The following is a 17,996-nucleotide window of genomic DNA, read 5'->3' as shown; positions in this document are numbered from 1 at the left end:
AGTATTTCACTCAGGTGAGCTATTACTTTTTCAGCTCTGACACATATTTAGAGATATTTGATTAAGGACATCTAAAGGTGTTTTTTTTTTTTTCTTTTTGAAACGCTGCCATTTCTCAATATGATTCAGATAGCAAGAAAAAAAAAGTGTCTCATATTAATCAGATGTCCTATTACTTTTCTGAGTTCTGACGCTGAAAAATTTGGTTTTTTTCTCATCCATGCAATCTAAAATAAATTGAAGGGATTTAAAGTGTATAAAAATAAACACAACTACGTTTAGTATCCGAGTATTTAACACAATATGGTTGTAGAGGTTTAGGAATGTTGAGACTTACTTTGCTCGTCGAATTTCCTGATGATGGTATCAAGGTAAGTGTTCTGGAGGGCGACGTGACCGCGTCTCACGGGCATCTTGACAGCGATGATGATGATGATGACAACACATCAACCTCCCCGCAAAACTAAATCGGCATCGGGAAGCGCCAAATTTAAAGTCAACTCGAAGGACGCGCACGTGCAAAGCTGCTGAGGGATTTGAAGATGCTGATGCAAGGAGGTTGATGATAATGATAATGAAGGCTGGTTACCAAGGTGACAAGTGATGCTGGATGTCACACGCCCGAGTTACAAACAACAAAAAAGGAAGACAAGTATTCAAAAGTGCAGTTGATTTCAGGCAGTTCAGCCGCGATTAAAAAAGAAAAAAAAAGTACAAAAATAAATGCAGGAAGTTGTCGCCTTTTACTTAACAGCATTCTCCATCAAGTTTGTATCTATAAAAAGTGCGCAGAAGAAGAAGCGGCAGCTCATGTCGGCCTAAAATTGGTCCACTTACTCTATGCTGCTTTCCACCGTCCCCGCGGGTCCTCACAAACCATCGGCGTCAAGCCAACAAAGACGTAGAGGAACGGAAATAGCCGACCGTCGGACTTTCAAATTAAAAGTAAAGATTTCTATCACAAGTGTGAGACCCAAAATATGGACTAAGCAGGGCTGGATCCAGAAAACAAACACACAAGAAATTAATTGAATTCTGACGCCATTACACAAATTTAATGCAGTGGCTTTTGTATTTAGAAAAATCAGCTTTAAATCAATGTCAATTTAAGACTATGAATTGGAGTTAGGTGGGACTGAGAAGGAGAGCGGTTGCCTAGCGACCAGGCCAAAGCTGGGATAAGCTTTAGGCCAGAGTGTAGAAAAGCAGTACGGTATAGAAAAAGGCTAAGTAAGGGGAATTGAAGAGAATAGAATGCCTTTATTGTCATTCTACTGCTGTAAAACAAAATTGGGATTTCAAGAGCTGAGATGAATTCACTTAATTAAATATTACAATGCCAGTTTGTATGTGTGACACTTGCTTTTGTGTTTGTTTTATTGTGATAGTCTTGACGTGGGGTTGTGTTGGCGGTGCGCTTTGACAGTGGTCTTGTCAGTGACAGAGTGCAGACCCTCATCAGTCTGCTTCACTCCACATCACAGCTCTGAAAATAGCAGCATCCTCCACGTGCGCCGCTACCATCGCACTTGTGCCGCGATAAGCCGCCATTGTGCGTCCTTGCTATGCGTGCGTCAGATTGAGAACAACAAAAGGAAAACATTGACAGGTCTTTCGCCTCAATCCATCTTGATCCCACAGCAACACTCACTTATCCCGGTGGTATTCTGAAACGAAACAGGCGCTCAATGAAAGACCAGACAGCAGAGGGAGAGCAATATTTTGTGCAACAAATGTGATTAAACAAGCTCATTGTGTTTCAGGTGGCCTCAACTTTCATGTGTAGAATGATTATTTTAGCATTGGTTATAAACATTAGCTTGCTAGTTGCTACTAGCACTGTATTTTGTAAATTACCCAACAAATCAACGTTTCGGGCTCCTCAAGATTGCATTTGCGATGTTTAGCTTAAATGCTAAAAGGCTAAAAGTTTTAGCCTGGTCCTGGTTTGGGTAAGCAGACACCATGTTTAAATGGGACAGTCCAGATTTTCAGCCTTGTGTCCTCTGCAATGACCGATTTTGCCAGCCCTGTGTTTTTTCCCTATTCGACATCCTCTCGTTACCTGTCATGTTGATTTTTTTTTTTTTCTTTTGTGGACCGGTACAAATGAATTGGTTCTAAAGTTTAACAAATCAGACATGGGTGACATGTTTTACTTTTTTTTTTTTTTAACCCCCAAATGCTTTGCACTAGTTTAGGGGTACTTGGCTGAAAAAATATTTCATCATTGAAAAAAAGTTGAGAAAAAAGTCCTGCCTGCTCGTCCATGTCGGTCTCGGAATGTTGTGACTTGTGTCGCCGACAACAAACCAGTCTGTCATCACCTCACGCTACAAAACACGCCACCCCGACAACCCTCGCCCCCTGGTTCACCTCTTGTCCGCTTTCTTGCAGGGACCTATGGGAACTAAACTGTTTGGATAAACCTGGGGACTATTTATCAGGATGGAATTCCTTCAGCACCATCCCTGCCCCGAGAGCCTTCATTCCTATGATAAGAGCTGGACATAACATGCGACTGTGCTCTGAACATACACGCAAGTACAGTGTGTCCTATTCTTTGCGTGATGTCAATGATGGTTAACTTTCTTTTACACATTGAAGATGAAGCGGTTTCACCCAAGAAAATATGATATTTTCTTCCTGTCATCAACCTTCCTTCATACATTCTTCCCTTCCTCTCGACATTCTACATCCATTTTTATTCTTTACTCTACTCTCATGCATCCTTATTTACTTTATTTCCTTTATACAATCTTTACTATCTCGTCACAATGAAATACAACAGGAATAATAATCTTCTATTCATACCTGCCACCAAACACCTCCTCAGTATCCACATGAGAGTGGGTTTGCTTGAGTTGGGGGGGTCTTCACATGAAGTGTCAAATAAAACGGCGTAACCATGGCGACAGCTACAGACGGAGCAGGCCTCTCATTAGTGGTCGTCTACCACTGTTCTTCTTTTTCTCTCTGGTGACACTCAAAAAAAGGTAACTGCTAACCACCACAATATGCTCTGTTATGTCACCACACAAACACACACACACACACACACCTACACATTTACACACACTCGACACTTCATTCAGAACAAATAATAAAGTCTCTTGAGTTTCAAAAAGAGAGGTGTATTTTTCTCATGTATTTAAATAAGCAAGTAAATGAACGCATATCTTGATTCATTCCCTTACATCTCATTAGATGGCGTATGAGTCTGTTTTGTCAACATTTTTTTTTTAAATCAAGCAACTAAAAATGCTAATGCAAGAGGGTGTCTTTCTGTTGGTGGCAATGGAAGATGGAAGAACATGGGTTAATAGGACATAATGGGGGGGACAATCAAATGGAAGAGAATTTTTTTAGCGTAGAGTGGATGAATCCTTGACAACCTGAAAAGAAAACAAAATGCAAATTGTTTAAAAATGAAATTCTTATTCTTTCCATTTTACTGTAATGATGCCACACTGTCCTCTAGTGGAATAATATGAGAGGTGCAACTTCGTCGTCAAGACGAACCTTCCTATCGGTTGTGTGCCAAAGTCGGCACAAGGACGCTCCTCTTCACGTGGACCTATGTCTTTCGGGGAGTGAGATGAGACACTCCTACCACAAACACAAGCAAAATGACTGCCAATAGATAAAACTTTTTTTGAGTGCACACCAAACTTGTGTTTGAGCATTAAGGTTAACATTGACAACAAGGTCAATTTTGGTGCGATGAATTCAAAAAGAAAACAGATTATTACCTTTAAACTGCATGTTGGAGAGGACTGGACTGAAAAACCTGAAAGCAAATTTATATGTCAGTGATGAATAAAATTTCATGCAAATGGACAAACAAAACAAAAGTTTGTTGGGCGCTTCTCCCTACCTGTTCTCCTGTCCTTCCAGCAACTTCCTGTAGGTGGCGATCTCCATTTCCAGAGCTAGCTTGACTTGGAAGAGATCCCGGTACTCCCGCAGATGCTTGCCCATCTGCTCCTTCAGTTCGTGGCGCTCCTCCTCCAGGCTGCTCGCCGTTTCCCGGTAGGCGGACGACGCGGCGGAAAAGCGGTTGTCCATCTCCTCAAGTTGATGTTCCAGGGATTTGTTCTGGAAAGTTTGGGCCATCTTACTTTTTGTTAAATACAGCATTTTCCTGCATGACCTTTGCACTTTTGGACAAATATTTTCAACATTTTTATCATAAGAAATAACAATTTCTGCAAATTGGTGCTCAAATATAACGCTTTTTAAGAAGATGGAGTATACAGTATACAATGAAAATATTTGCTCAAATGTTGCATTGCACTATTTACACATACACTATTTTTTTTCCTTTTTTGTTTGAGAGCTTGTCACGTAGCTACTCACAGTGTTGTGGAGGAGTTCCAGGTCGCAGGTGACCGTGTGGACTTGGAATCGGTACCTACTGACCTCCCGCTTGGCCTGGCGCAAGGCCTGAGTGTTCCGAATGGCTGTGTCCGTCAGGTCGCCAAACTGCAAGCAAACAGCCCGTCAATATCCCTTGAGTATATATATGATGTGTTTGTGCATATGTTATCTGACCTTGGAGAGGTACCACTTCTCTTTGTCCTTCATGGTAACGGTGGCCATGTTCTCATACTGGACCTGGAGGTCCTTCATCACCATGGGCAGGTCTGGTTCGGACCGATTCACATTCACGCGCACCTGCCGAGCCAGGATCTGCTCCTGCAGCTCACGTAGCTCCTAGGAAGCAAGAAAGCTTCAGATGTCTCCCTAATATATGGAAGAATTTAAGGCATCATATTTTTATGAGCTTTTAAAATACACAAGCAGATCTGAATGAGTGTGACTACGGTATAGTGTAGTGTATGTTCCATATTGTGCCTCAATATGCCACGCTGCACTTATCTCTAATGGAAATGATGGAGCATGTTAAATAAGAAAAGGCAAAAAAGGTCCACAATTAATACCGCATTCCCCGAGGATCTAACAGTTTTTCCCATATTGTTGTAAGTTCTGTGATAGCGTGGCAATTGTTTGGCGGTTTATATAATTCATTTATGGAACTTATTCCCTGTGATAAACTTGTTATTCTTATTACTGCCTTTCCTACCTGCTCGTGGATCTTCTTCAGGAAGTTCATCTCATCCTGCAAGGCCTCTGCCTTCCTCTCCAGTTGAATGCAATTGAGGGTCGCTTCATCCACATCCTGTGTCACCACCAACAAGCACACGGCATATATAATTGTACACAATTAATAACTAGACATCATATAAAATATGTAATGACCTGTCTGAAGGCGTTGAGATTGTTCTCTGCATCTCGTCGCAGGTCCATCTCTTCTTGCAACCTGAGCAGATACAATTTGAAAAAATTGATTTAAATGGGATAAAACTAAACGTATGTTTTGTACAGCATATTTATCATTGTACATAATGTGTTCAAAAGTATTTGGACACCTGCAGGGTCCTAAAAAACTGAACACGTGAGCCAGTATGTTTAAGTGCATTGTTTATGCTAACATGCAATCATTGATGTTTAATAGTGTTGGGACACCTACAGCGTATGCTCAAAAGTGTTGAGACACCTACAAAATGCAAAAATCACAATCACGTTGAAATCACGTTCAAAAGCTGTTTTACTCCAGATCTGATCCAGAATGAATACCAGGCCATTGTGCAAACTGAACATGCAATTAGACACATGCATGAAAATAATGGTTGGCGTTCTCATAGTTTCCTGGGACCCCGAATTGTGAGGTCAATGACATTTCTCGAGAGGACCCACAAACAAGCTTCCCAATGCCAATGTCAGCATGACTGTGGGACACCTGCAGGCTTTATGCTCCCTTTTCTAGTATTGGGGGCTCTGAGGGGGGCTGTATTGTTGTTCTCCACTCAGTCCTCGACAATGGCAGTGGGACAGTCCAGTCAGGTTTGTTAAATGGGAATTTTCAATGTGTTTGTGCAGAGTCATTTTAGAATATAGTTCAGTTTTTTTTTCTCTAAATTTAAACTAGCGATGTAAGAATAAAAGACAGTTGTGTCCACACCTGTTTTTAAGAGTGTCCATATCCACCTTCATGCTACTTGTGTCCACCTCCAGGCGGTTCTTGTCGGCGCTGAGCTCATCAGTCTGCCTCCTAAGCTCCTTCAGCTGTGCCCGCAAAATATCCGCCGCCCGGCCGGTCCCCACGGCGCCGCTCCGCTCCAGTTGGGCCGCCAGCCGCTTGTTCTGCCGCTCCAGAACGCGAACCTTTTCCAGGAAACCAGCTAGGCGACTGTTCAGGTCCGTCATCTCCATCTTCTCGTTGATGCGTGCATCCTTGCAGCGGGTCATCAGGGCAGAGTTAGCGAAGAAGTCCAGGCGATGGCCAGGGGCTCCAGGGGTAGTGCGGGAGGTCCCTTGCTGGGTCAGTGATCCGACGAGGACCCCTGAGGTCCCGCTGGATGCTTTAAAAGTCTTTCTGCTCGCCATTGGTGGACCACCAAGAGAAACCAGAGCACAAGCGGGTCTTTTATGAGGGTCGGAGAGGGGGAGGAGGCGGGGGTGGGATGAGCAGTGTGGGGCTGAGGGAGGGAGAGTTAGGAGCATGGTGATGAAACGGCCAGAAAAAAAGTCAAAAGTTAACAAGTGTAACTCCTTCATATTAGGGATGCTAATTATTTTTTTTAACGCAAACATTAATTTAAATGCATAATCCAGACTTGAAACTGTTCTGAAATTCTGAGCCAGTCAACCCTCTAAATCTGTTTTGAAACCCCAAGATAAGATTAATAAAGAAAATTTGAAACCATAACCCAGTTTGAGTCCAGGTAAACGATGCAGTTCAAACATTAAGACAAAAAAAAATTAAACAGAAAACATTTAGCATTTTACAAAACTGTTTATTTAAAGGCACTTTGTGTATATAAAGACATTAAAGTCATATAAACTCTGCTTTCTGTAAAATACAATTTGACGTTGCACTGCAAGTCCCGTCATGATAAGACATACATAACAGAAATAAAATACATGGACATCATATAGAAACAGCTAAACTAGCTTATGCTCATTTGTTCACCCTGTTTTGCCCCTCAAGCATTTTAACCTTTAGCATGTACGTAGAGTTCATATTGAATCAGTGAGCAAAAGCAAAACATTAGGTACACCTGTAAATATTTTGGCACAACTGTCAAAATTGCGTAACTTATCGGTAACCACAATCATAAAAAAATGAGATATATATTTATATTTAAAAAAATACAATGCACATTGTATATATATTTTTTTTTCAATAACGTCCTAAAAAAATTGTAACTTGTACAAATACTAATCCAGAATAAAATGAGATTCTCATGTTATCATGGTGGTTTTGTATATATATATATATATATATATATATATATATATATATATAGCAGGTGTACCTAATGTTGCAGCTGCTACATGAACACCATTCATGGTGAACAAAGTCGTCATTTGGCTCAACCAACAAACTTCCACATGCTCTTGAACTATATTTGAAAAGCAAAAGATGTCATTTAAAATGTCTGTTTTTAACAACACTATTGTTTGTGCCCCCAAACAGAACCCGGCCAGCCAGAGTTTGTTCATTGCATGAAAAGAGAAAGAAAAAAAAAGGGTTTTTTTTTTTCCTTGCTCAAAAAATACCAACCAGAGTAGAAAAATATATATTTAAAAAAACAAACAAACAAGTAAAGTAGCACAGGGGCTTAAATAAAACAAAACAAAATAAAATAAAATAAAATAAAACACCTGGTAAATACAAATCTAATTGATAACATTCATTTTGATAAAAGTGCATCCAATTAAATAATGATTGTATAAGTTTTGTTCTTTAAGGCCTTTGTATTTTAAACATTAAAGTAAAACATAACCCCAATAATTATCAGCCCCTCATTTAGGTCACCGTAAAAGAGGATTTAGCGGCTTCAAGTGGCGATGTTGCACCATGCACTCAGAAACAACATTCTCTTACATGGCTCAAACAACCTACAGCTTTTTCTAAGACTAGACAAACTCTGAAATGCAATTAACCAACCAATTAATCATGCGTCCAACAATAGCACATAATGCTTGATTACACACTTTCTGAAACCAACTCAACAACGTACTATATTTCGTTCCTTAAACAACATTTCCAAAAGAGCTCGCGGTACATGCCAACAACGATAAGGACAGAGGTTTTGGGACACAGGTCAAGTAATCTCGAGAGAATACTTTTGTCCAGAGTATTGAATTTTAAAGAAGACTTTTCAAATTCACAAACCGGTTGCACGTCATTGTAGTGCAACATGGTCCACTCAAAAAAAAAACAGTGACCTCCCCACTATGCACCAACTCATGAAGTCTCCTAAGAACATCGACTTCACATTCAGCTTAGTAAAGAAGAATCAGCTACAGCATTTGATTTCCACACCCCACCTGTGCGTGAGCCACATGCTCAAATCCAGATTAGCTTTGCGAGAAAGGGTGTCGGAGCAGCTCTTCGGCGCCGGGCCGCCGCTCAGCCTCCACGAAGATGCGTCGGACAAAGTCTTGCGCCTGCTCCGAGGTGCGAAGCGGCAGCAGAGGCTTGGTAGGCTGCGTGGCGATCTTGAAGATGGCGGCCATGGCTTCATACTCGGCCCACGGGGGCTTCTCTGTCAGCATCTCCACCACCGTGCAGCCCAGACTCCTGGAAATAGACACATTCTTGTCATTTTGCTTGAAAATCCTATTTTATAATCTTAACTCAGGCTTGAACCTCGATGCAGGGCTTAAAACCTTATTTTGAAACCCAAACCTTGGCTTGAAATCTTAATTTGAGACAATAAACTAACCAACTTGGAAACATTGCATGTTTTGCTGTAGACTGAGGTTTTGCTTACCAGATATCAGCTTTCCTGCCGTGGCCTTCCCCGCTGATGACTTCCGGGCTCATCCAGTAGGGGGTGCCAGTGACCGAGCGTAGGCCCGTTCCGGACATACAGATGGTTTGCAGACGCTTGCTGGCCCCAAAATCGCCCAGCTTGACGTTGCCCTCAGAGTCCCGCAGAATGTTGGCCCCTATGAACAAAATGTTTTTCACTACCATTCTGATTTTGCTATCGTGTAGCATAGGATAGGTCTTGAATCTTGTGACTTGACTAAAAATTATGGATCAATCAACGTGACATACAAATACATGGAATTTTGAGTAAAATCAATACATAAATATGATTAGCATAGCCACAGAATAAAGTAATAAAGTTTTTGGACTATAAACTGCACCGAATTAAAAGCCCCACCTACAAAAATGTTTTAGAAAATCTAGTTTTGTCATGTATAGGCTACACCAAACGATAAGACGCAGGTTGTAATATCAGATATTCATACAAAAAAATGGTACATTTTTGAAAATATTTGTTTCTATATAAAATCTGTTTCCAAACTGTTTTCTTAAACTGTTTATCATACCTTCAACACAGACTGAACATGCCTGCATGTTTAGAAATAAGAACAGCTTACCAACATATTTTCAACATAACACCAAGACACAGAGATTTCTAGATTATGGCACCAAAACAACAGTAACATGCACATATGGATGTAACGTCTTGCTTGAAACATGAAAGACTAGATTCTAGTCCACTTTCTAGTCACTAGAAAGAAACCTATGGCACATGTGTGACTTAGTTCCACCGTGAAGGTAAATTGCTTACCTTTGATGTCTCTGTGCACAATCATGTTGCTGTGAAGATAGGATATTCCCTCCAGGATCTGGCGGGTGTACTTTCGGGTCACGGTCTCAGTCAGTGCTCCATAAGCCTTCAGCTGGTCTTTTACAGAACCCTGATGGGCAGCAAGAGCACATCTTACATGAATGGACTGCCCTGGAAATGTATTGACTAACTAGAGTGGAGTCGGGAGTAGGGGGTTGTTGTTTTAATTATCAAGGAAAGGAATGTGACAGTTAGAGTGCGTGGTGAACGGCGTTGACTGCAGTCACTAATCCGATTGGACATTTTTGGTTAACGAATTTCATGGAACTGAAGATTGATTTTTTTTTTTTTTTTACCTTTTTTTATCTTTGTTACTTTTTTTATTTCAGGAACTACAAGCATCAAAGACCGTTGTGTTTTTAGAGATAATACTTTCCTCGAATTAAAAATCAGAAGTTGTGGACTTGGCCAAAGTTGAATCCCCATATGAGCTAAAGGGATGTAAGGAAGGAAAAAAGATGAGAAATGTAATCAACCCCCCCGCCAAAAAAAATGAAAACAAAAAAAAAACCATAGCATTTGCTATCAATTTCCATTTTCTGCACCACTTATCCCAAGTTGAAACATTAGCTATGTGATTCAAAAGGGGATGGTGGACTGACCCCAGGCATGTACTCCATGAAGATAGAGAGGGTCCTCTCAGAACGGTCCCTCAGGCAGCCGTAGTACTGCACGATGCGCTCGTGGCGAAGGTTCTTCAGCAGCTGGATCTCGCATTCCAAGGCACTGACCTCCTAAAGGGACCACAGTACAGATTGAAACGAACCGGATGATGAAGAGATGACAAATGATCAAATCATGGCAAATTCTTACCTTGCTCGTCTCGAGACTGTCGGGATCGAACTGGACCTGCTTGGTGGCCAGCTCCCGTCCTGTGTCCACGTCGTAGCACAGGTACACCCGCCCGAAGGCTCCCTGGCCCAGGAGCTTGCCCCGTCGCCACGTGACAGGAGCACTGGGAGCTGGGAAACAAAACAAAAAGCCTGTTCCCCATTTTGTTTTCACAACATGATGATGTCACACGTACATTTATGGGCAACTGAGCGCTCCTGTGGTCGGAGCCTGCCCTGGGTGTCCACCAGCTGCCAGCTGCCGATACTTTCTTCACTGCCGTTGAGCGAGCGGCGTGAAGGCACAAGGGTGAAGAGGTTCCCTTGCGGGCGGCGGATGCGCGGGAAGGTGCGTCGCCCTAACATCAGGAAAAAAACATGAAGCAGTTTGAATGAAGTGCTGCCTCATAACGTGAGGGTTGGTCATGATGGTACCTTCGCTGAGGTCCTTGTGATGAAGCGAGATGTGGTAGCGGCGTGGGTACGTGCCCCCCTTGCCAACTATGCGGTCATAGATGAGGTTTTCCCTGTCTGAAACCAAAAGGGAAAGAGAGTTATTCAATAGCTCCCGGGGTGGATAAATATTTGTGCACGAGGGCCATGTTTAATTTTCAAAACAGATAATCACCTGAGATCTCTTGTCTGTTGTCGGGATAACTCTTGGCTCGATGCGTGCGAGACCTCCTTATGGAGGGGCTGCAAACACAATAATTACACACAATAAGAAGACCAACTCCTTAGACTTAAAGTTTTTGTCCCTGATGAAATTGACATGTAGGGATCACTTTAAAAGTTGTACAAGATTTCAGAGTTTCGACAGCTGTTAGCTGTGATGTAAGCATGTCGTGCTAAACCTGAGATCATTGAGCAACTAAGGATAAACACTGCTTGTATTTTGCAGTTTTTTATACCTTTATTAGACACAGTGGTGGCATTTTTTCATTTGTATTTATTGTTATTTTGTATTTCATGTTTGTGATGAACTTTTAATAAGCAGTATATCTACCATAGGGTTATGGAATGCTAACCTGTCTGTGTTACTTTCCAGAGACTGACAGCTTCCAGACACAGAGCTCTCGGCACTACTCCAAGGATCCAGAACCTGTATGTGAAAGAAAATAAAATTCTGACAACACTCAAACTCATCACACAGCAGGAATTGAACTGTTGAAATAATTCATGATTAAGGTAAAAGGGACATATCAAAAAGAGATTTTAGAGTTTTAGATGTAATCAAAACTTGTACAAAATTCATAAATACATTAGAATACATTTATGTAACTCACACATTGGTCGTTAGTCTCAGGAATGAACTCGCCCTCGCTGTTGACACTAGTGTAAGAACCTTGGCGGGCAATCCTCTGCTGGTGTTCCGGCACATAGCCAGGAGGGGGCGAACTGCGCCCTGTATTCTGGGAACCTGTTTATCCAGCAGAAAACAGTGGAAAATGGTTTTAACTAAATGTACTTGGCAAACTGTCAAATAAATGCTTTTACGTATATAAACCCATTCGATAGGTATCGACAGCTTTTTACAGTTACAGTACTAATATTATTGAAAAGGGCAGCGCCGTGGCTTACCAGTTGACAGGTGGCGCCCCCTAGGCTCTGATGACGGGTATGCAGCACTGACGTCTCCTGTGGACAGTGAGTCTTTGATTCGAACCTGCTTGCAAGGCACCGGCTGGAGCGAAGAGCCCTGTAAGGTGGAGATCAGGTCATTTAAAATGGTTGCAATACCCCTCGAATTCTTTGGAAGCAGTAATGGGTCACTGTTGGACTTCAGATTCCCTTCACTCAGGTAAAAAAGTTGCTCATGCTAAAGAAGTAAGCATTGTCTGGTTTGTAAGGTTCTGCTGGACTCCAGCAGACCACAGTTAGCCATTACTGGCAAGCCAGATAACAATAGCATTCTTAGCTTCAGTTAGTTTAATAGAAACATAATATTTGTAATCATATTTATGTCACTATTTACCTCAAAATCAAGATCAGCATTTAAAAATGAAAGTAAAACGTCGTATGCATGTAATTTTGTTAAGTTTTTTTTACGGATCCACTTTGTCATAAGTGACACAATTGTACAGCAGATGAGCCAGAAATTAAGCAAATGATGTTGCATGATCTTCTGACACACACACACACACACAAATTAACAATACCAATTCAAAAGTAGTTCCAAAGTTTAACAAATCCGTCATGGATGGCACATCCCTCTGTTTTAAGCCCCCCCATCCAAAAAAAAAAAAAAAAAAAAAAGCAGACTAGGGGGTCCTTGGCTCCGAAACTCATTTTAAAAACTATTATTTGTTAGCACACTAAATATTGCAAGCGAGCTTTCACAACTGTTGTGCAGTGAAGAAACAATAGTACTGCAACAGTGCATTGTAAAGGCCTCCCCAATGTGCCGTTGACTCACATAATCACATTCCTGTTCAAGAAGCAGGATCCGGATACTCTTCATGTTAGCACTTCGGTCCAGCAGGTCTATAGCCTTGTCCAGGTCGTCCTGGCCTCGCAGCGGGATGGACAACTTCCAGGAGGAAACAGGCATGTCAGACAAGGCACGCGTGCAAACGAGGCAGTGGAGTCATACCTCGTTGATCTTGTAATTGAGGTCCAACTGCTGGCCGAACACCAACTTGACTTTGTGCTGGACGTCGTCAAACTGCACGGGTCGGCCAAACACCAGGATCCTAAAACCAGAGACGACAAGGTTGGAGAATTCCTGCGAGTGCACCTTTGCATACTTGTGTTGCACTGGCAGCCGCAAGCTAACCGCAGCCGCCCCCCTCCTCCAAACTGGGCTGAGAATGTTTTTAACTGAGACAAATAACACCATTTTCCACAAATGAAAGAGGGACATTATGTAAAATGGACTTTTTATGACAGACTTCTTTTTACTACTTATTACTTTTCAGAGATGTGAAGTATACAAAAGCCTCACTAAACTCACCGTTTCTCGCCTGAGAACTCAAACTTGATCCTGACGTCCTCCTGAGAGAAAACAATTGTAAGTTCAAACAAAAGAAAAAAAAAACATTTGAAAGAATAAAAATGATAGATGTTCCACCTGTCGATTAGCTTGAACGGGTGCCTTGAATTTACCACCCCCACCGTCGTACGGTAGGACAGGTTGCCGCCGCGTCATCTGCAGGGCCACCAGGTCCTTCATAATGGAGTGGAGAGCCTGTCGTTCATCTGAACAAAGACAAATCCCACAAACATTTGTTACACACGTTTCCCTGAATTTATTTCTTGCATTCTTCTGTTGAGTATGAAATTCCAAAATTATTCCATACTGATACCGTTTTCGCTGTCATTGCCATGTTAAAGACGCAAAAGTTTTCTTGCCACACGTCAAAAATAATGTCCTCTGTTGTTGTCAAACTCTCAGTAACATTCACGCATACTATTCCCCCCAAATTGTCTCGTTCAACATTTTGTACTTTTCTAGTAGTGAATGCTGGGTGTTAAGATTTAGGTAGTCATTTTCTTCTATTCTGATTTTAAGCAGATATATTGGCTGCTCTGTTTCTATCTCCAAAGCTGTAAATTCTCTTGGTGAATTCAACCTTCCATTCCATGCTGGTACCTTTCACACTATCAATATTGAGAAAAAGCTGCTTTTCTGCATGCCTTCTCCCACGGTTGATATCCGGACAGGTTTTTTGCCTCGCAAGTAGAGCAAACATTTGGTCTTGTGTAGCTTGGACCGACATCACAGTCAGGATAAGCAAAACCCCACTTCTTAGGATACAGAAACATGATCCTTCGCCTGCCGGAGTCTGGAACAGACGCTCTGACGGGGGCCGCAGATTTTTTTTTTTTAAGGAAACCAAAAGGTCTGTTTCACATCGGCTGCATTTTGGTGGACTTACTCATTGCGGTGATGTTGGCGTGGTCTTCAAAGCTTCAGCGGTGCTGCCAGACCAACTGCAGTAAATACAAAATAATAACATTAGAGTTAAAAATGAGGCTTTTTTGTGATGTTTTTCCTCCAGGAGGATGTGAGGAGACAAAAGGTTATCAGCCAGACGTGCAACAATTGTCAGGATGCGACAGTGCTGCCATCTTGGCCAAGAAAAGCCAACTGGTGGGAATGTGACATGACATAGGTTGACATAACACAGATACCTTCTTAGCACAATACGACTGGGGAATAATGGACAAAATCACAATTGATTGCCCATTGATGTCCTAAAAGCGTTTATTCTACTGCCAAAACTCAATGACTAAAAAGTATTATCATAGCCTAACACCGCTGAACATTGAACAGTTTATTATTGAACAGCATAGGCTTTTGTCAAGTTAAAAAAAAAAAAAGTCAAATAAAATTCAAGCCTTGTCTTGTTTATTATATATTTCATAAGTCTTGAGGCTTCCTTTGGGCAAACCTGAGACTTTGTGGAAATGAACATGACTAGAAAAAAAATCCTTTAATGCTTGAAAAGGCAACTTCAAATCAAAGAACAAGTAGAAAATAAAATTGTGACAAACTATGAGAAAATGAATCTACAGAAAAAGTAGTAATAAAAATATATACATATAATATGGTTATTTTCTGGTAGTGCAGCAGACATTACATGAAGCTGCAGAGGCTAATTGCTGATAATGCAGCAGCCAGCGCATAAAATGGGTAGTTATAAATGCTAGTGATATTGGAAGTACAGCAGAGCCAGTATGAAAGAAAAGGAGGCCAGACTAATTGCTATCTCAATTAGTAGAGTTTAGTCTGACCCCTTCATACTGTCTCTGCTGCAATGCCAGCAATTAGCTTGGCTCACGTCACATACTGTCTATTTGCTGCACCGTCAACAATTAGACTGACTCGCTTCATGTACTGTCCGCAAAACAGCCAGCAATTACAGTGGCCCATTTCACGTAGCCTCTTGTATGCTGCGTTGCCAGCAATTAGTCCGGCCTGCATTGTGTAGCCTACTATCTCTGCTAATCCTGCGGAAATTAGTCTGTATCACTTTAAATATTGTCTGATGAGCTGCTGACAACTAATCTGACCGGCTTCATATACTGTAACTCGTGCACTCTCCAGCAATTACCATGTCATGCTGCAAAACTGCCAGGAATTAGTCTGGCACGCCTCATGTATTGTCTGAAGACGACTATCATCACATGGCATTAAAGGTGTGGAAGATTTTCAAATTTGACGGCAAACATTGCTGGTACAGTTCAAAGGTTTATAGTGCAGACAGTTTAACCTCAGAAACAATTATTTCCATGTTCATTATTTTTTTTATGTGAAAACTAGTAAAGGGCAGCAGCACCCGTGGCTACAAGCAGTCTGTCCTCTGGGTAATAATCCCGCCACAGGAATGGCGGGCACGTCCGCCACCGGCCCTTTGCCACGTTGCTTTCAAGCATCTGCTGCTTGGCATGCATGCCGACCAACTCGGAAGGAAGGTGTTTACAGGCCTGAGAGATGGTTACTTCAGGGGAGGCTGGGAATTATGAGAACAGTAAAGAGGCTATGAGATGCCCGCTGCTGCTCCCTTCGCTCCTGATTCTCATTAGCTTCCAAATGGAATGCGGGGAATTTGGGATGCAGAAGAGGCAGCGGTTCTCTGCTGTGCCCGCTTTATTTTCCTTGTATCACGTTTCCAGGACTGTCAGGATTAATCGGGGCATCCCTCGACACCTCCCTTGAGCTGTTTAGTCTGAGGCATTTTCTCCCAGTCGATTTAACTTGTTAACTTATTGCAGTGAATGTAGTACACTGCATCTGAAATGGTCAAACTGCTCGATGCCAAAATGTTCCAAAATCGCAGATCGCAACTATAGCAATGAGTTACAACTGCAATGCATTTCCATTCACATAATCACATAATGTTTAAGAATGTTAGGCTATAACACTGTAAAAAAAAAAAATGTACGATACACATAAAATGCAAAGAATGCTTAAAAACCTATTTACAATGAGATAAGCCATTTTCAAATTACTATGATGGTACACAGCAGTTCACGTCTTTTTACATTTGTATGAGTTAAGAATGCTAACATCAGCCAGTCTTTAAATTTACTGCCATTTTAACTATAATGAGGTTGATTTATCTGTACTTGAATGACAATTATTGCTAAAAAAAAATGTTTTTAAGTCTTTATGTCATTTCAATTGATTTAATGCATACCAGTCATTTTTATACGCATGTAACGGCTATGTACGTTATTTTATTATCTTAAAATGTGGACATTGCCTTGTGTTTACACTTGCATGGCAGATGCTAAAACTAGGTATTACAAAGGCACTGTATGATGGGGAAAGTCTTGGTGCACAACAGTAGAGTTCTTACATTTGCGTGACATTTAGGAATGTCAAAAACGCTAACATTACATTTGTTTATGTATTTTATTAACTGTTGATATAACGGTGTTGGCTGAAAATGTGAACATTTTGGTCAAATTATTAACGTGTTGCATGCAAGTGGTGATGAGGCAATTTTGTTGTTGCGTCATCGGTATGCAGGACGTCACAATCATCACCTCACCTGAGTTGTTCAGTGTCGTCCCCCCACCCGCGATGACAGGTGTTGTCGTGGTGGTGCGCGCGCATCCTCACTCAGTGGGCACGTGCCACCAGGTAGGGCGCATGCGCGCAGGGCGCCATGTTGTTGTCCACAGACGTCACACGCTAAGTGATGGTTATAATTGAAAGTTCCCAGGTAGGAAAAAACAAGCTAAACTAGAGGTCACGTGGGAGGCTTAGAAGGGAAGTGTTTGTCTGGAGGCGTTACCGTGGCTGACATGTTGGGAAAACATGCAAAAATTGTACCGGATAATCATCTGTCACTCACCAAATAAAGTGTTTTGTTTAATTATTGACTTTAATGGAATGCATTTTGAAGCGTTAAAAAACGAGAAAATTTTGAAGGAGGGAAGCCGCGTATGTCCAAAACTCGTCAGATTGCTGGAATAACTCCGGCTTGTTCGCGACTAACTTGAATTGCGGAAAACTATTGTATTATAACGACAATAACGCGACATACTTTGGCCCGAAGCAAGTTGTCCATCACACCTTTCCACAATCAAACACAAAATCATTTACAAACGACTACCACTAACTTCCTGACCAAAAAAAAAAAAAAAAAAAAAAGACATTTCACCACCGGAACTCGTTCTTCACCTTCCAAAGTATCCAGGCAAAAGGAGTCCGCCAAGTTTACGTCTTTTTCCCTCCAGCTGTATCAACATTTCTCCAAAAAACATATTTTAGTCCCGAAAAGATTCGCAGTTGTTAAGCGCCGTGAAGCGCGCACATTTACTTCTGTGTGTGTTAACTCACAGGCATGCAACGCTGCTTGGGCGGAGCAACTGTGACGCCCAGACTTTGATGCATTCACTGACACTCGTAAATAAAATCGATTGATTTCGGTTGTAAAATCTTATCCGTTTATGTGTACTGTACTGTACTGTACTGTATTCTGCTCATGTTTTA

The 17,996-nt window shown here is 41.6% G+C and overlaps 2 protein-coding genes and 1 long non-coding RNA gene across 4 annotated transcripts; 1 reads left to right on the top strand and 2 right to left on the bottom strand.

The window, feature by feature from the left end:
- Nucleotides 1-1,361: 1,361 nt before the first annotated feature.
- Nucleotides 1,362-6,469, bottom strand: gfap (glial fibrillary acidic protein). Of its 2 annotated transcripts, XM_088437702.1 has the most exons (11): nucleotides 6,026-6,469; nucleotides 5,263-5,323; nucleotides 5,087-5,182; nucleotides 4,555-4,716; nucleotides 4,360-4,485; nucleotides 3,878-4,098; nucleotides 3,753-3,790; nucleotides 3,523-3,609; nucleotides 3,198-3,395; nucleotides 2,815-3,085; nucleotides 1,362-1,667 (listed from the first exon to the last, which is right to left on the bottom strand). In XM_088437702.1, exons 1-8 carry the CDS (start codon nucleotides 6,448-6,450, stop codon nucleotides 3,578-3,580), a joined length of 1,161 nt encoding a protein of 386 aa, XP_088293828.1. In that variant the 5' UTR covers nucleotides 6,451-6,469; the 3' UTR covers nucleotides 1,362-1,667; nucleotides 2,815-3,085; nucleotides 3,198-3,395; nucleotides 3,523-3,577. The 2 variants fall into 2 exon arrangements, with proteins under 2 accessions (XP_088293828.1, XP_088293829.1); XM_088437703.1 differs by lacking the exons at nucleotides 1,362-1,667; nucleotides 2,815-3,085 and having other exon boundaries at nucleotides 3,114-3,395.
- Nucleotides 5,832-11,694, top strand: LOC148410587 (uncharacterized). The gene is made up of 3 exons (XR_015868239.1): nucleotides 5,832-5,907; nucleotides 6,079-6,261; nucleotides 11,598-11,694. It is a non-coding gene; the product is annotated as an uncharacterized LOC148410587 (long non-coding RNA).
- Nucleotides 6,840-17,828, bottom strand: map3k3 (mitogen-activated protein kinase kinase kinase 3). Its single transcript, XM_088437701.1, has 17 exons — nucleotides 17,050-17,828; nucleotides 14,428-14,482; nucleotides 13,620-13,747; nucleotides 13,503-13,543; nucleotides 13,143-13,242; nucleotides 12,966-13,079; nucleotides 12,131-12,248; nucleotides 11,836-11,969; nucleotides 11,578-11,651; nucleotides 11,178-11,245; nucleotides 10,985-11,080; nucleotides 10,747-10,908; nucleotides 10,533-10,681; nucleotides 10,322-10,453; nucleotides 9,660-9,789; nucleotides 8,847-9,024; nucleotides 6,840-8,653 (listed from the first exon to the last, which is right to left on the bottom strand). The coding sequence occupies exons 2-17, from the start codon at nucleotides 14,429-14,431 to the stop codon at nucleotides 8,431-8,433; spliced, it is 1,851 nt and encodes a 616-aa protein (XP_088293827.1). The 5' UTR covers nucleotides 14,432-14,482; nucleotides 17,050-17,828; the 3' UTR covers nucleotides 6,840-8,430.
- Between the last annotated feature and the right edge of the window lie 168 nt (nucleotides 17,829-17,996).

The sequence above is a fragment of the Hippichthys cyanospilos genome, chromosome 16, assembly GCF_059441005.1.
Source record: "Hippichthys cyanospilos isolate Australia breed blue-spotted pipefish chromosome 16, RoL_Hcya_1.0, whole genome shotgun sequence".
In the NCBI taxonomy this organism is placed as follows: domain Eukaryota; kingdom Metazoa; phylum Chordata; class Actinopteri; order Syngnathiformes; family Syngnathidae; genus Hippichthys; species Hippichthys cyanospilos.
The sequence above is the reverse complement of the archived record's forward strand: the minus strand, read 5'-3'. Positions and strand labels throughout refer to the sequence as shown.

Bases quoted from the DNA above. Each gene is read 5' to 3' on its own strand.
- map3k3 (XM_088437701.1), bottom strand. The intron at 13,544-13,619 runs GTGGAACATCTA...GTTTTCTCTCAG, and splicing joins CCGTTCAAGCTAATCGACAG to GAGGACGTCAGGATCAAGTT. The intron at 9,790-10,321 runs GTCAGTCCACCA...GCTGCCCATCAG, and splicing joins TCATGGAGTACATGCCTGGG to GGTTCTGTAAAAGACCAGCT.
- gfap (XM_088437702.1), bottom strand. From the start codon at position 6,450: ATGGCGAGCAGAAAGACTTTTAAAGCATCCAGCGGGACCTCAGGGGTC. The intron at 4,717-5,086 runs GTAGGAAAGGCA...CTTGCTTCCTAG, and splicing joins TGAAGAAGATCCACGAGCAG to GAGCTACGTGAGCTGCAGGA. The intron at 4,099-4,359 runs GTGAGTAGCTAC...CAAACTTTCCAG, and splicing joins TGGAACTCCTCCACAACACT to AACAAATCCCTGGAACATCA.